General features: G+C 54.4%; 1 protein-coding gene across 8 annotated transcripts; it reads left to right on the top strand.

Moving 5' to 3' along the window:
• Positions 1-13,576, top strand: PRPH (peripherin). 8 transcript variants are annotated; one of them, XM_072798036.1, is made up of 14 exons: positions 1-459; positions 2,982-3,300; positions 3,959-4,041; positions 7,525-7,689; positions 8,272-8,982; positions 9,723-10,684; positions 11,018-11,078; positions 11,268-11,363; positions 11,757-11,924; positions 12,020-12,145; positions 12,223-12,443; positions 12,549-12,598; positions 12,840-12,919; positions 13,159-13,576. In XM_072798036.1, the coding sequence occupies exons 6-14, from the start codon at positions 10,143-10,145 to the stop codon at positions 13,225-13,227; spliced, it is 1,413 nt and encodes a 470-aa protein (XP_072654137.1). In that variant the 5' UTR covers positions 1-459; positions 2,982-3,300; positions 3,959-4,041; positions 7,525-7,689; positions 8,272-8,982; positions 9,723-10,142; the 3' UTR covers positions 13,228-13,576. The 8 variants fall into 8 exon arrangements, with proteins under 8 accessions (XP_072654137.1, XP_072654136.1, XP_072654134.1 ...); XM_072798035.1 differs by having other exon boundaries at positions 8,272-9,620; XM_072798033.1 differs by adding an exon at positions 4,844-5,011 and having other exon boundaries at positions 8,272-10,684.
• Positions 13,577-17,103: the final 3,527 nt, after the last annotated feature.

Below are 17,103 nucleotides of genomic sequence, written 5' to 3'. Positions count from 1 at the left end.
GTACAATAATAAGAAGAATATTAAGATCCTTTTAAATGTGTATATCCTCTTTTCCAGTGCAAACATAGCCCCGGGATAACAAAGATTCTATGCCCCCTTCCTTCCGTCAGCTTTTGCCTTCCTCTGCCTGCAGTTCCTGGTCAACCACACTGATCTGCTTCTTCCTTTCAGTCTTTCCAGGAGACTTGGCTGAACTTAAATCATAAACTGAAAGCACACGGAGAACATCTGCAGGTTCGAAAAAAATGTGCCTTCGTCCCTTTCACAGGGACCTTGAATGGCACCTGATTTGTTGGTGGTGTTGAAGAGCAAGGAGGCCGGGTCTGGATGAGTCAGCTGCCCCCAGGAAGCCCAGCCAGAGGATTCTGACCCCGGGGCAGTCCCAAATCTTCCAGAGCCTAAGGAGCTTTGAACATGACTCCTGAGACAAGAACCAAACCGGATTCTGAGGGCTCCAGGGTATGAATTGGGGTCACTCCACTGGTTGTTTCCCTGTGTGGAGGCCCTTTGGTCCTTGAGAGGAAAAAGCCTGTGAGGTTCTCTCTCCTTCTCTGACCCACTTGGTTTCCCCTATTTTTTTTTTTAATTTATTTATTCATGAGAGACACAGAGAGAGGCAGAGACACAGGCAGAGGGAGAAGCAGGCTCCCTCAGGGGAGCTCATTGTGGGACTCCATCCTGGGACCCCGGGATCACGCCCTAAGCCGAAGGCAGATGCTCAAACACTGAGCCACCCAGGTGCCTCAGTTTCCCCTATTCTTTCTCCCTTCTCCCCTCTCTACTCCACCCCTCATCTCTGCTCTTCACTTCCACTTCTCCCTTCCTTCTTTCTCCCACTTGTCACCCCTTTCCCCACTTCCAGTTCCCCACCCGCCTCCCCTCCAGCCAAGCATCTGCAGTGTGCTGCAGAGAGAATTCACCTGGGGAGGCACAAAAGTGCTTCTGCTTCCTCTTCCTCCTCTTCTTCCTTTTTATGTGCAAGTAATATTTTATTCCTTCCTCTGGTTGCTAGTAACATTGGACATTTTTTGGTGGACGTTCATCTTGCCACACTGTGTGAGAACTTCTAAGACACCGATGGTGGCCCTCCCTGGCTGGGAGCTGATGCACGGGCTCCCCAAGCGGTTGGGCCCAGCGGTTAGAGGAGTGGCTGCGTGGCCTGCAGGCGGAGGGCGGGCAGGGCAGTCTGTAGGGTATCCCACTCTTTGAACTTGGCTGTTCAGCTGTCAGCAGGCCTCTCCCCACGGGAGGTAGGATGAGATAGATGGCCGAGTCATGACTGCAGACAAGAGCATCTTCTTTAGGAAAGTGGGGGAGGAGCACTTGGTGTCCCAGAGTTTCCCACCTGCTGGAAACTTCTGCAGTATCAGACTAAAGGGCTCAGAGAAATTGGAGGGAGGGAGGGAGTCTGCTGGGTGGGCCAGCATAAAGTCTATACCTCCTCTGAGGCAATCTGAATAAACAGAGAGTTGGGGTTTAGGGAGGAAATCACTGCCCTCCTTGGACTCCCTGTGGTCTACTCTGAAAATGGACCCTTCAACCACAGATGAGATCACATGCATGATCCAGCTCTGGTCCCATCCCAAGACAAGTTGCCCCTGCTGTCCCCCCGCCCCCCGCCCCCTTCCCCTGTCTGCATAGAGACTGCCGCTCCTTCTTATCCAGAGGATCTTGGCACATCACCCTGTGAAGGAAGCGCTTAAAGCTCTTGGGAAGCAGTGCTCTGAGACCCACCATGATCTTTAATAAATGTTTCTTTTATACCCCGAGTCCCCTACTCAACAAGCTGTATGCGTGGGAAAAATCCCAGAGATCATTTAACCCAACCCCTTGCTTTGAACCAATGTGGAAAGCATGGCCCAGTGGCTGGCCCAGGCCTGAGAGCAGGTTTCTAGATTTGTGGCGTGGTGCTCTTTGCTTGCAACATGAGCCATCTTGAGTGTAAACCCCTCTGCCTAGCTTTCCTACCCTCCATAAATCGGTCCCAACTACACAGGATGCCCACAGTTTACCACAAACCTCTTTGGCCCTAGCCTCACTAAGGCGCTGTTGTTCTCTATCATGTTCCCTAGAGTTGAGCCGCATTCAAATCCCAGTCATCCCTGAAGGCCTTAGGATCAACTCAGCACAGAATGTTTTTCCTGATTGTGTTGTTGGACCAGAGCATCAGACTTGTTCAAGACTATAGGCTCATTATCAGCTGGCCCAGAAGAACCCCCACTATGACCTCCTTCATCCTTTCACATGGGGTGGCCATGCTTCCTCCCCGGGCAGGGACCTACCGGCCAGGGAATGACCTACCAGTTGTAAACTCACTGGAAGGAGGCATTGAGTCCCTGGGGGAGCTGCTAGGAAATGGGGTGTGTTCAAGAAACCCCATGCACCCACATTTGACTGACAAGGCCAACTCCATGTGGAGACCATAGGCTGAGGGGAGGGAAGTTTCTGCTCCAGGGTCTCTCTAAATGTGGAGAGCACATCCTCTGTCTTGAGAGTGAGAAGAAGCTCTCGTCAGGCACAGTCTCTTATGAGAGACCTGCAGAATCCAGTGGAGGCCAAGGTGAGGGTCAGTTTCCATTCTGATAACTGGTGTGACTAACTCTGCAACTGCTCCTTCTTGGTCTCACTCACCCAGTAGCCAGAGCCTCTGCCTTCTACCACAATAGTGTCCAAGACAGTGGGACTGGCCTACTAGAAAGGAGGTCTAGGATGGGACGTCTGGACACTTCGCTCCTAAAGGTGTTCCTGTGGGCACTTGCTAAGAATAAGAACAATCCCTTACACAACCAGATTCCCATCTTCACACCTAAAAAGAGAATAATCATTACATATAATATAATACACAGATTATTCCATTAGCGCTTTTTCCACCCCTTCAAATCTGGGATCCAATCTAGGTTTGTACACTGCATTTAGTTGTTTTATATATGTATCTTGGTCTCTCTCTCTCTTTCTCTCTCTCTCTCTTTTTTTTGGTCTAGAACAATCTCCCACTGAGGTGGGTTGAATGGTGGCCCACCAAAAAGATATGTCGACATCCGGGAACCTGTGAATGTGACTTTATTTGGAAGAAGGGCCTTTGCGAGAGGTAGTTAAGGATCTTGAGATTATCCTGAATTAACTGGGTCCCCAAATCCAATGACAAATTCTGTATAAAGAAAAGAGAAGATGTAGACACAGAGGAGAAGGCCATGTGAAGGCAGAGGCAGAGATTGGAGATGCAGCCATAAACTAAGGAACACGAGGAGCCACCGGAAACTGGAAGAGGCAAGGAAGGATTCTCCCCTAGAGCCTTTGGAGGTACAGCCCTGCCCCCATCTTGATTTTGGACTCCCAGCCTCCGAGACTCTGAGAATGAATTTCTATTGTGTTAAGCCACCAAGTTTGTGGTGATTTCTTTTGACAACCCTAGGAAATTAACATGCCCACCTTTAATAAAAATGACACTGACTTTTTAAGGAGTCGAGGAATTGTTCTATAGGATGACCCAATTCTAAAATTGTTTTCAGAATGACCTTTTAAAATCATAAATCACATCAAGTCATTCCCCTGCTTAAAACCCTCCGGCAGCTTTTCATTGCATTAAAATAAAATAAGCTATAAACTCTTTATTCTGATTTACAAAGCCGTGCGTGCCCTGACTCCTTTGCACGCCTCCAACCTCGCCTTTCCTCTCTCTTCCTCACCCACCCTCTCCAGCCTCACTGACGTTTCTCTAATTCCTCAAACATGCCAAGTTCATCCCAGCCTTACCCCTATGCTCCGGCTCTTCCCTCTGCCCGGGTGACAACCAAATACAATCCTTGATCTTTGATCCCAGATTGGGGGAAAGAGCTAGGAAGGACATTATTGGGACAATTGAGGGAATTCTAATAGAACTAGTAGATAATAGTGTTCTATCAATGTTAAATTTCTTGACTGGGTTAATAGTACTGGAAGAAAGTGTCTTTGTTCTTAGGAGAGGCATGCTGAAGGACGTGGGGTGAAATATGATGTCTGAAACTTACTTTCGAAGGAAAGGTGGCAAAATATTGACAACTGGTAAGTCCCGGAGAAGGGCATATCGGTGTTTATAGCAGCCTTCTTTCAACTCTGTGTTTGAAACTCTTTAAAATAAAATGGGGGAGGGCAGCAGCCCGGGTGGCTCAGCGGTTTAGCACCACCTTCGGGTCCTGGAGACATGGGATCGAGTCTCGCATTGGGCTCCCTGCATGGAGCCTGCTTCTCCCTCTGCCTGTGTCTCTGTCTCTCTGTCTCTCTCTCTCATGAATAAATAAATAAAATCTTAAAAATAAAAAAAATTAAAAATGGGGGAAAGATGGACAATCTAAAGAAAAAAACTTAATCCAGGAATAGTCCCAATTTTCATGTGCATTAAAAATCACGTAGGAAGTTTGTTAAAATGCAGATTCTAGAGGTTCAGAAGAGCTGGGTAGGGAACTGGAATCCACTCTTCAAAAGGCCCCAGGGACTAGGTCAAGGCCTCAGGCCACACCGTGAGAAGGAAAAGTAACTCGCATTCCATGCTCCATAGCTGCTCTCCTGTTCTCCAGCTGAGGGGTAGCTGGTTGGAAAGGTCAGGAAGGCAGATTGTGAACACTGTGGGGCAGGCCTGGAGATTGTGAACATAGTAGGAGGTGAGGAGGCTGGGGACGGTGCTTGAAGGCAGAGAACAGATTTGGCCCTGCTTCCCTGGTCTTTTGCTTACAGGTGGGAGCTGCCGGGGCAGTACAGGGGAAGCTCCTAGACACCACGCGAAGGGATGGAATCAGGGCTCTGACCCCCTAATACCAGTGTTGCTATTCTATTTTACACACCCTTATGAAATTATTCTCTGTTTCAGAAAGAAGGTCCAATAATGGTGAATTCCCCAAATTGCAATGTTCCGTGAACCTGGAGTCTTAGGTGTATTGACTGCCGATGTCATTCTAGCTTCTGACCAGAAGGTGGCAGCAACACATCTCTCTTTATTTTCCAGACCATTTACCGCGGGAAAGATTTTTTTTTTCAGGTGCCTCAGAGTTCCCTTTAGTTTAAGCAACACTTTTTTAAATTTTTATTTATTTATTTTTTTAAGCAACACTTATTTGACCTAGATCCTATGCTAAACTCCACAGACACAAAGGTGACTAAGACCTGATCCCTGACCTCAAAGATCATATTGTTGGGGACAGGGGAGTCACATATAAACAGATTAGTGTGGGATCCCTGGGTGGCTCAATGGTTGAGCATCTGCCTTTGGCCCAGGGCATGATCCTGGGGTCCTGGGATCGAGTCCCACATCAGGCTCCCTGCATGGAGCCTGCTTCTCCCTCTGCCTGTATCTCTGCCTCTCTCCCTGTGTCTCTCATGAATAAATAAAGTCTTTTTTAAAAATACAAAAAAATAAACAGATTAGTGGTAGTTTACTAGCTGCGTGACCTTGAGCAAGTTGCTTAACCCCTCTGGGCCTCAGTTTTTTCAACTACACAATGGACTCATAAAAGTACCTATGACCTATGTTGTAAGGGTGATTATAAGGATTAAAAATGATAATGTGTGTAAAATTCCACATAGGAAATGTTAGCTATTACTGTACAATACAGTGAGAAAAGTGATGGAGTGGAGAAGATACCCAGAGTGCTTCCTAACTGGGAGGAGTGGAGCCCCCAGATGGAGATAATGGGGAAGGGATTCCACTCTGGTGCAGCCAGTCTGTCACTGGGGAGCCTGTGGCTGGGCCAGCCTGGGACAGAACCCACCTTGAGAAGTGTGGAGCTGGAATCCTCCTGGCTGAGGCTCATCTTGGCTCCTACAGGCTCAGAGCCCAGACCATCAGCAGGGCCTGACCAACCAGGGCGTGCCTTTGTGCAGAGGGAGCCACTGTTAGCTTGCTGTGCACCCTCAGACAGGCAACTTCATCCCTCTGACCCTCGAGTTTGACCTAAGTAATGGGGAAATGAGACACAGAATCGAGGGATGGTGCCGAGTGCCACATCTGGGACACTGCGGAGAGTCGGCTGCATAGGCAGCGGTGCAGGGGCAGCAGGACTTGGAGCTAGGGGCGTCAAGAGGAAGCACTAGGAAGGCAAAGAGATCTTGAGGATGACATTGGACTTCCCCCAGCATGTGGATGGAGGTCGAGCCAATCCTAGACCTCTAAAGGGCAGGGGGACACCAGTTGACACTTGTTACAAGTATTTAGGGTTATGGCATTGCTCGTCTGTGTCTCAGTTTCCTCTCTGTCACATGGCAGGGGAAGAAGGCCAGCAATAGTACTCAGCGCCTACTACGAGATCATGACATGCAAATTTGATATCACTTAGATGTCACAACACCCAGGGAGGGAAGTTTCATTATCCCTATTTTACAGATGAAGAAACCGAAGCTCAGAGAGGACAAGTAAGTTGCCCAGGATCACACAGCTTGTAAGTGCCTGGGCTAGGGGCCCTGATCTCTTCTCCCATGGCCCTTTCCCTCGTTCGACTTTAGCCTCCCTTAAAAACGCCCTGGAAATCTTATCATCCATAAACACCCAGCTCCAGAATCACAAACCCATGCATCTCACTCTCTTAAAACAACTTCCTACCCTCTTGGGGCCTCTTTCAATCCCTCTGGACTAGGACTGTTCTTTGGCCTTGCCTGGAAGGCCAGCCACAGACCTCATCACTCTCCCAATCTCCCACCCTCTCTTGCCCACACGCCCCTTCCTCATGCAGCTTTGAGTCCATGGCCTGTCATTCAGTAGCACTCTCGCCAGTAACCTAAACTTCATTGCTCACCTTCCTTGCAAACCTCTGAATGCATCTCACTGTCATTTCTCTCCAAGCCTTCACCAGAGCATTGGGGGGGGGGGGCATGTAATAATAATCCTGGCTAATATTTATACAGCATATATTATGTGCCAAGCCCTAAGGGGTTGAGGGGTTAACTCAGTTAATCCTCCAATATGACGAGGTAAGTACAATCCTTATTGCCCCATTTATGGATAAAGAAAATGGAGTGAACAGAGGTGCAATCACTCACTCAAATCCCAAAGCACACAGCTGAGTAAATTGAGGAGCCATGCTCAAACCCAGGCCGTCTATCCCGAGTCCTCGTCTTTTTTTTTTTTAATTTAAAAAAATATTTATTTATTCATGAGAGACAGAGAGAGAGACAGAGAGAGAGAGGCAGAGACACAGGCAGAGGGAGAAGCAGGCTCCATGCAGGGAGCCCGACGTGGGACTCGATCCCGGGACTCCAGGATCACACCCTGGGCAGAAGCCAGACGCTCAACCGCTGAGCCACCCAGGCATCCCCCGAGTCCTTGTCTTAAATCGGTACATTGAGGAAAGATCAGCTAGGCGGTACTTGGCTCCTTCCACCCTACGTCCAGAGCTGCTCTCAGCCGGGAGTTGGGGACAATCCAAAAGGAGTTCAGGTCCTCACTGCATTCCGCAGCTGACACCATCACTTGGGAGATCAATAATGTTAATGGTAAAACTAACTTACACTTCAGCCATTATCCTGTGTGTCCTAAGTGTTTACCCCTCCCACCAACAGTATGAGGTAGAAGGTACAATTATCCACGTTTTCCTGGGGGTCATAGAAGAACCCTGGAACAAGCCTAAATTCGTACAACACAGAATGTTGGAGTCAGACGGACAGCTGTGACCCTCTCCTACCTTTCTTCTGGCCTCAAGATCTCCCAGGCCCGGCTCTTTCTGGGTAAGGGGGAGGAATCTCCTCTGACTTGCTAGCGGGCCTGGTTCCCCCACCCCAGCCCCCGGCCTTACCCCCCAGAGCTCTGCAGAGGACGCCCAGGTCCCCTCTCCTCTGTGGCACCTGGTGATGAGCTGGGAGCTTCAGCAGTGAAGGGGAGGGAGGTCCACCTGGTGCCGCCTGAGCACCGCCCAAGGGGCCTCTATGCTACTCTCGAAGGCCCAGATCTGCCAGCAGCTCCCTAAAAAGACAGAGCCTGGGAAGGACCAGCTCGGACTCCCCGTTTGCTCCCCGTGGATAGCAGACCAGGGCAGGGCAGGCCCGAGGCTGGGGTCCAGGGGTTCCAGGCCAGGGGCAGCTGAGCCTAGGGCTGTGGCAGGGAGCACCAAAGCTTCCCCAGCATCCCCTCCACTCCCATCCCCACCCCCCACATGCACACAGATACACACAGCTGCCAAGCCCCTACCCCCGGCCTGGGCTGCACCCTACCCCTCTCCACTCCTACAAGTCAGGGGGACAGGCCCAGGTTGAACCATCCTGTCCCCTCTCCCATCCTCCCTCTTCCCATTCCCCTGGCAACCAAACCAGACCCATCAAGGAGAAGGACCTGGCAGCTGTGCAGGGAGAGACTAATGGCCCGGAAGGAAGGAGGGGCCTGGAGCGAGAAGGAAGGCGGTAGGGATGTGAGCAGGCGGGCGTTGGCCCATCTCGGAGGACGCACAAAGGAGGGGAGGCTCCTCAGCCCTGCAATGCTGAGGAGCTGGCTGGCCAAGGAGCCGCCCTCCTCACCCCCTCACCCAGAGATCCAGCCTGGAGTCCCAAACCTGCCTCCCCAGATGCCCCACTCTTGTCCTCAGGGCCTGAGGTGGACCTGCCCGTGCTGGAAAGCCCTGGAGTCCCGGCAGCAGCAGCAGCCCCATGGCTCCTGGCAAACCCAGCAGGCCTCAGCACCCCGGCTCCTGCAGACCATCTGAGCTGCCTCTGTCCTCTCCGGGGCAGCCTGTGCCTCAGTTCTGGAAGCCGCAGACATGCAAAGGCCAGACATCAGCCTTCCCGATAACTGGGGCGGGGGAGGGCAGGAAGGGACGTGTGACTGTGAGTGTGATGTGTGTGCACATAGGTAATGGGGTGCTATGACGCACATGCATCCGTTTGTGTGCACAGGCTTGTGGATCTGCTTTGGGGCCTTCTCTCTCTTCTTTTCAGTCCCTGGACCAGTCGCGATGGGCACTTTCTCTTTCTGCATCTCTTCCCCATCCAGCCCCACCCCTCCCTGGGACCTGCAGCTCCTCCATACTGGTAACTGGTCCCTGCCAGTCCGTTCATCTCTCAGCCTTGGCAGCGGCTGCAGCCCCTCAGCCCCCTCCCCTTCCCACCTCAGGAATTGCTGTGCTTCCCGTAAGGCCCATGACTGAGCAGCAGTTGGTTGGGGGAAGGGAGAGAGAATCCAGTAAAGCCAGACGGCGTACAACTGGCTCATTCAGCTCAGCCTCTGGCAGGGCTCAGACCCTCCTGGGAGGGACCCGAGTGGGGTCCAGCCCCCCTCGGCCCCCTCTGCCGTGCCCACCCTGCTGGGGCCTGCTTGGATCCGGGTTTGGAAGCTGTGTCTTTAAGGCTGAGACATCAGCAGGCAACCCCCTGGCCCAGTGTCCAGAGGAGGGGGAGGGGGAATGGCCAGTCCATTAGCGGAGGAGCTGGCGCCAGGCAGCAGACCTCCACAGGGCCCTGGGGATTACGGAGGGACCAGCCTTCCCCCACCCCCCTTGGCTCCCTCTGCCCTCGTGTCCCTCCATTTCTCCCCGGGTGTGGTAACAGAGGGGTAGCTGATAGCAGGTAGAAGCTGGGCCCAGCCCTTCAGGGGACAAGTAGAGGCACAGGCCCTGGGGCCTAGGCCAGGCCAACTCTCCATCCAGCGGGGCCACCTCCTCACCGCTCAGGTGCCGGCAGCCTGCCCTTTAACCTCTGTCCTCCTTTGCCCCTATTCTTTTTTTTTTTTCTTACTGAGATACAACTGACCACACATTCTACACTAATTGCAGGTGGACAGTGTAATGATTCTACATTTGCGCATCTCCGACCTCTAACAGCTCTTGCAGGCAGGAACCCGGCTCCGTCAGGCTCTCCCGCCCCACGCTCCAGCTCTAGACGCTGATGCTGGAAGGTGCCGACCCCCAGCCCGCCTGCCGGTGGCCGGTGGTCGCGGGGCCTGCTTCCTTCCCGCCCGCAGCAGGGGAACGGAGGAGGCCGGGCGCCAGCGCCGGGAGCCAGGGTGCGGCTCTCCCGCGGCTCCGCAGGGGTGGGGCGTCCCCCTGCCCACGGAGACCCGCCGTCAGGCCAGTGGGAGGAGCTGCCCGGGCCCCCCCGAGCCCGCAGGCCTATAAAGCCGCCTCGCCCCGGGCTGCGGCTCCTTCCCTGCTCCCCACCAGCCTTGCCCGCGGTGACTGCCCGGCCTCGCCGCCATGAGCCACCCGTCGGGCCTCCGGGCCGGCGTCAGTGCCACCTCCTACCGCCGCACCTTCGGGCCTCCGCCCTCGCTGTCCCCCGGGGCCTTCTCCTACGCGTCCAGCTCCCGCTTCTCGAGCAGCCGCCTGCTGGGCTCGGCGTCCCCCGGCTCCTCCGTGCGCCTGGGCAGCTTCCGCGGGCCCCGGGCCGGCGCGGGCGCCCTCCTGCGCCTGCCCTCGGAGCGCCTCGACTTCTCCATGGCCGAGGCCCTCAACCAGGAGTTCCTGGCCACGCGCAGCAACGAGAAGCAGGAGCTGCAGGAGCTCAACGACCGCTTCGCCAACTTCATCGAGAAGGTGCGCTTCCTGGAGCAGCAGAACGCGGCCCTGCGCGGGGAGCTGAGCCAGGCCCGGGGCCAGGAGCCGGCGCGCGCCGACCAGCTGTGCCAGCAGGAGCTGCGGGAGCTGCGCAGGGAGCTGGAGCTGCTGGGCCGCGAGCGCGACCGGGTGCAGGTGGAGCGCGACGGGCTGGCGGAGGACCTGGCGGCGCTCAAGCAGAGGTCAGGGGCAGGGCCGGCCTGCGGCCGTCGAGGCGGCTGCTGCTCGCCCCGCTCGCTTCCCCCCCTGCCGCCCAGGGAGGGGCGCCCGCGGCCACCCGGGCGCGTGCGGGCAGCAAGGTGGCCCGCGGGCTCTGCGCGCCCCCCGCGCCCCGCGGACTCCCCGGGGAGGGAGGGAGGGGGGGTGTTATGGGTCTGCCCGGTGCATCCAGGGCTCCCATCTCCGCTCCCAGCCCTTTAGGGAGAGGGTGGGCCGGGGCCTCGGGCAGCTCCCGGGGTCCTGGACACTAGCAGCCTCTGCCCTAGCCCCGGGGGCGCGCCCATTCTTCCTGCCAGGCTGGAGGAGGAGACGCGCAAGCGGGAGGATGCGGAGCACAACCTCGTGCTCTTCCGCAAGGTGAGCGCGGGCCCCGAGTCGGCGGTCTCCCCGCTTCTACCCCGCCTTTGCATCTGGGGAGGCCTGTGCGGGCGCCAGGAGGCGACCAGAAGCCTCCAGAGACTGGCAGGCAGGGCCTGGCCCTTCCTGGCCCTGAGCAGCCCCTCCCTGCTCTTGAACCCCCTCTCCCCCAACTGCCACCCCCTTAAGGACGTGGACGACGCCACCCTGTCCCGCCTGGAATTAGAGCGCAAGATTGAGTCCCTGATGGACGAGATTGAGTTCCTCAAGAAGCTACATGAGGAGGTAGGTGGACTCGAGGGTCGGGGAGCCTTCAAAGGCTGCAGGTGGTCTCGCTGGCGCCGGAAGGCGGGCGCCGGAGAAGCCTGGCGCGGGGAGCGGAGGACTCGGCCTGGGGAAGAGCAGGGACACTCGCGGTGTAGACGGCGTAGACGCAGCCCCTCTACAGGTGGTTTGACTCCCACCCCTGCGCCACCTGGTGGCGCGCCGCGGAGCTGCACCTTAACTTGGCCGCCGGCTTGGGGCGTACGCGGGCGCCGGCCGCGCAGTCCTACGCGCGCTGCACTCCCCGGCGCCCCCTTCTGCTCACTCGAGAGTTTTCCCTCTTTTCTGAGTGAACCGCGCGGCCCGCGTGGGATCCGCGCGGCAATCTCAGCAACTCGGTGTTCCGGGCGGCAGGAGCTGCGGGACCTGCAGGTGAGCGTGGAGAGCCAGCAGGTGCAGCAGGTCGAGGTGGAGGCCACCGTGAAGCCCGAGCTGACCGCCGCGCTGCGGGACATCCGCGCGCAGTACGAGAGCATCGCGGCGAAGAACCTGCAGGAGGCCGAGGAGTGGTACAAGTCCAAGGTGCGCAGCCCGGCCGGCCCCGGCGAGTGCGGGCCGCGGGGAGGCAAGTCCCCCGGCTCACGCCCCCCCCCCCCCCCCCGCCTCGCATCCACCAGTACGCGGACCTGTCCGACGCCGCCAACCGGAACCACGAGGCCCTGCGTCAGGCCAAGCAGGAGATGAACGAGTCCCGACGCCAGATTCAGAGTCTGACGTGCGAGGTGGACGGGCTACGCGGCACCGTGAGTCCCGGGTTCGCGCCCCCGGGGGGGGGGGGTGGAGGGTGAAGGCTGCCCCGCAGTGACCCCCCTGCCCCCAGAACGAGGCGCTGCTCAGACAGCTGCGGGAGCTGGAGGAGCAGTTTGCCCTGGAGGCCGGCGGGTACCAGGCGGGCGCCGCGAGGCTCGAGGAGGAGCTGCGACAGCTAAAGGAGGAGATGGCCCGGCACCTGCGCGAGTACCAGGAGCTCCTCAACGTCAAGATGGCCCTGGACATCGAGATCGCCACCTACCGCAAGCTGCTGGAGGGCGAGGAGAGCAGGTGGGGGCAGGGCTGCGGGAGGGGGAGGGGCGGGGCCGGTGGGAGGGGTGTTCAGGAGGGCCGCCCGCGCCCGCCCGCGTCGCTGACTGCCTGCCCGGCTCCCAGGATCTCTGTGCCGGTCCACTCCTTCGCGTCCTTAAGTATGAAGACGAGCGGTGAGTCTCCCACGCCCGGCTTCCAACCTGCCTGTCCCCTTGTCCACTTCTGCCCTGACCAGACTCTTGCCGGGGCTCTGCTCAGGGATGGATTCTGTGCATGAGCTACTGAGGCCCGGTCCACACTCGCGCCTGCTCCTCATGCCCTGCCACCCCCTCCCCTCATAGATGAGAGTGAGGGCTTAGAAGGAGAGACACTCCAAGCCTCCTCTCCTCCACCCCCTCATCCCACTCTTTCCAGTGCCTGAGGTGGAGCCTCCGCAGGACAGCCACAGCAGGAAGATGGTTCTGATCAAGACCATTGAGACCCGGGATGGGGAGGTGAGATGGACCACTTGAGCCTGGGGCCCCATCATCGCCCATATTATTTCTGGCTGCAGCTGATTTTAGAGTATTGTGGGTTAGTGGTCTTTGGGGGCGGGAGGGAGACAGGGAGATAGAGATGTGGGTGGATAGTCAGGAGCCTGGGCTGGTTTTGCTGGAGGAGAGGGCATGCCCCAAAGGAGAGGGGAGGAGGGTGGTGCTGAATGGTTTGTGCCCTTCACATGCCTTGCCCCCAGCAGGTGGTGACTGAGTCCCAGAAGGAGCAGCGCAGTGACCTGGACAAGTCTTCTACTCACAGCTACTGACCCCATTGGTCTGGTGCTCCCTGACACCGCCCTAGGCCTGCTCCAAGCCCCAGACCCTAACACCAGTACTGAATTAGTCCTCTCTTGCTCTGCATGTGTCCAGGGGATGACGCAAGTCACCCCTTCCCTGGCCTGTGGCCAAGCCCTACCCAGCCAGCAGTAGCTGGCCCTTCCCTCCCTTCCCTGACACATATTTATATATATGACCTGTATGTTCCCCTTATCTCGTCCTAGTAAGAGGCCAGCAATCCCCAGAACAAGTCTACTGCCATTATTACCCCATGACCACTGGAGTGGGCCAGGGTCTGAGTTTCACTTTTGAATCAAATAAAACTGCTGTCAAGAGAAACCCGTCCAGTGCATTTGTGTCTGTGGCCGTGGGGGTGCCTGTGGGGAGGGGGCTCAGCAGTATTTTCCCCTGGTCTCTAGTCATTCCTTTTCTACATCCCATACCTTGGCATCTGTGGCTCCTATCTACCCTTCTTCTAGTTCTACATCTGTTCCTTCTCAACTTCTGTTTGCCAGCTGCAGCCCTGAATGTCCAGATGCCTCCTGAGTATGCCAGAGGTCCCTCAAACTCAACATGTCCAAAACAGAGCTCCTCGTTTCCCTCTCTGCCTGAGGTCAGAGAGGTCATGTTCTTCCTTCAGGGTTCCCTACTCCAGGAAAAGGCACCACTAAGGACTTCTGCTGCCAAATTAGAACACCTCATCTTCTACCTCTTTCTTTTCTTCACCTACCCCCACCACCCAATTCTGTTAATTCTACTTTTTAACTTTTGCAAGTCTGTCAACTTCTCCCCATCCCTGCTGCCACCACCCTAGTCCAGGCCACCATCGTCTTTTGCCTGGGTCACCTTATCTCCCTCAGTGGCCTCTTTCTCCTGGCCTAACCCTGCCACCCACCTAAACCTACCTGACACACTTGACCAGCAAATCATTCTGCTGCCATCACTCCCCACCCTGCTTGAAAATGTCTACTTCTATAATTTCCTCCAACTCTACTCAATACTTCCTTTGCCTTCAAGTCAAAATCCATTTCTGAGTTTGTTTTTTTTTAAAGATTGTATTTATTGACTCATGAGAGACACACAGAGAGAAGCAGAGACACAGGCCGAGGGAGAAGCAGGCTCCATGCAGGGAGCCCAATGCGGGAATTGATCCCAGGACCATGGGATCATGCCCTGAGCTGAAGGCGGCGCTAAACCGCTGAGCCACCTGGGCTGCCCACCATTTTTGAGTTTAAAATGATCTTTTTCCACTCAATTATCATGCTACATGCAGGGAGTAAGCCAGAGTCTCTGCTCTCAAAGAGCTCCCGGTCTGGGGTAGTGGGGAGAGATGCCAAGCAGGTCCTTCCAGTCCTGGGAAGAGCGCTGGGACTGGGAAAGAAGATGACATTGTGGGGACATGAAGAAGAGCATCTAATCCAGCCTTGGAGTAAAGGCACAGCTTCCCCAAGGTGGCCCCATCACGCTGAAGAACAAGCAGGAGTTATTCAGGCAAAGCAGGGAGGGGAGGAGGCTTTCTAGGTAGAATAAGTCAGGAGGCGAGGGAGAGCCAGTTTGGGAACTGGAAGCAGCTATATAATTCTGGAATGAAGAATGGAAAGGAGGAATGGCGCTGAGGTTGGAAGATGACATGAGGGCTGGGCCAGGCAGGACCTTGTGGGCTGGATGAAGGCCTTCTGAACGCATCCTAAGGAAAAGGGAAGAACATGGTCTCATCAGGAGGGTGAAGCATTCAGATCTGCATTTTAGAAAGATCACTCTCACGGTGGCATCCAGAAGCCATTAGGAGACTGAGAACATGGGTCATGAAACATCATGATATAAATTACTGGGTCAAGACCAACATCTTAAAAAAAAGAATATAAAGTGTAAGGGAGTGGTGAAACTTTTTATTTTTTTATTTTTATTTTTTTAATATTTTATTTATTTATTCACGAGAGACACACACAGAGAGAGGCAGAGACACAGGCAGAGGGAGAAGCAGGCTCTATGCAGGGAGCCCGATGCGGGACTCGACCCTGGGACTCCAGGATCATGCCCTGGGCCAAAGGCAGACGCTCAACCACTGAGCCACCCAGATGTCCTGGTGAAACTTTTTAATGTATTTATATACATGTATATTGGCTTGCCATACAAGATGTTTTTTTTTTTTTTTTATCTTGGATTGTGGTAAAAATTTTTTTTTTTTTTTTGAAAAACAAAACAACCCAGATTTGAACATGTTTAAACACTGGGGAGAATTTGAAAGAATCAAGTTGTCATGGGTGGACCCAGACATCTATTGAAATGACACAAACTCAGACGTGGCTGTGATTGAAGAGTTTTAGGAAAACTCCAAATCCAATTCTAACCAAGGGGGATCAGATGTTCCTCAAGAAGACAGGACTGGGATTTGATCGTAATTAAGAAAGCTTATATCACATTGATTTTATTGTACTCAGCTTGTTGGAAGCACGGAGATAGTTCCCATGACATCTACAAGAAGGTCATCTCAAAAGCAAGGAGGTGGCCACATTGATTTAGTGTTCCTAGAAGGAACCAGATGTGGTGGGTACGTCCCATGGGTCCCAGGGATAGTTCCTTAGGGGCCACCTGCAGTGGGTGGAAGGAGCTCGGTTATCTGCACTGCAAAGGACAGAGATTAACCAAACATCTCAGGCAAAGGGGAGTGACTTGGGAGCTTACGCAGAGAAATTGGGGCACAGAGAATTGCAGCTGCCTGGGGTAGAGTGGGAATGGCTTCACAGGACGCCAGAACTGCCTAGGTGACCTGGCCTCCCAGGAGGAATGGACTCTGCAGCCCCTCAGGCCTCACCCAGCATGACAAGTGGCAGAAAAACCCCTCAGCAGCAGGAGCACACTGCTCCCTGCTCGAGGGTCCTACTGCTTCTATTGCTCCCACCACAATGGGTACAGGACCTCACCCTCCATCCAGCCTGGCTTTTGCTTACATGGTTCCTTCTTCTCTTCTTTTTTAAAGATTTTATTTGTTTATTTGAGAAAAAGAGAGAGAGAGAGAACACGAGCAGTGGGGAAGGGTAGAGGGAGAAGCTGACTCCCTGATGAGCAGGGAGCCTGATGCGGGGCTCCATCCCAGGACCCCAGGATCATGACCTGAGCTGAAGGCAGGTGCTTAACCCACTGAGTCTCCCAGGTGCCCTCATGGTTCCTTCTTATTTATGGCTTCAATTGTCCTATGGCTTCCATGGCCTAAGAGCAATTGCATGCTGACTTCTGGGGCTTTCTTTGGTTCTGCTTTCACTTCTTTTCACAGAAGATACCCACTTTACTAGCCTTTACAGATTAGTTGACATTTCCCATTGCCTTTGTGAGACATACCAACAAATGTCCAAAACACTGAGCCCTTGGGGCGGACAGGGGGCTCTCTTTCATCCCCTGGGCACTTCAGCTCCCGCCCATTAACAAATACTGGTAAGTGCACAGCAATTGTTGGCTCTCTTTGTTCCTAAACCTGTTTTGTTATATAATCCCACAGTTTAACCAACTATTTTTTTAAAACTCATCAAAGAATGTGAAAAGTACAATTTTAATTTTAACGGATAGCATGGGGATTAAGAATCTGCTTTTAAATCTTGGATCTTTATCTACTAGATGCACGACTCTGGGAAAGACACTTCGCCTCTCTTTGCCTCCCCAGTCTTCTCATCTGTAAAATGGAGACAACTATAGCAAGCTACTTCACAGGATTATTGTGAAGAATAAATGAGACGATTCATGCAGGGTTGAGTGGTCTTGGCTATCCCGTAGGCAGGAGACTGAGGGGACACGGTTCAGAATATGGCCTCCCAGGCGGCTTCCTTCAGCAAGGAGGCCTGGGATGGCCATAAATTACAACCCAAGCATTG

This window comes from Canis lupus, chromosome 25, assembly GCF_048164855.1.
Source record: "Canis lupus baileyi chromosome 25, mCanLup2.hap1, whole genome shotgun sequence".
Taxonomy (NCBI): domain Eukaryota; kingdom Metazoa; phylum Chordata; class Mammalia; order Carnivora; family Canidae; genus Canis; species Canis lupus.
This window is presented reverse-complemented; position numbering and strand designations above follow the sequence as displayed.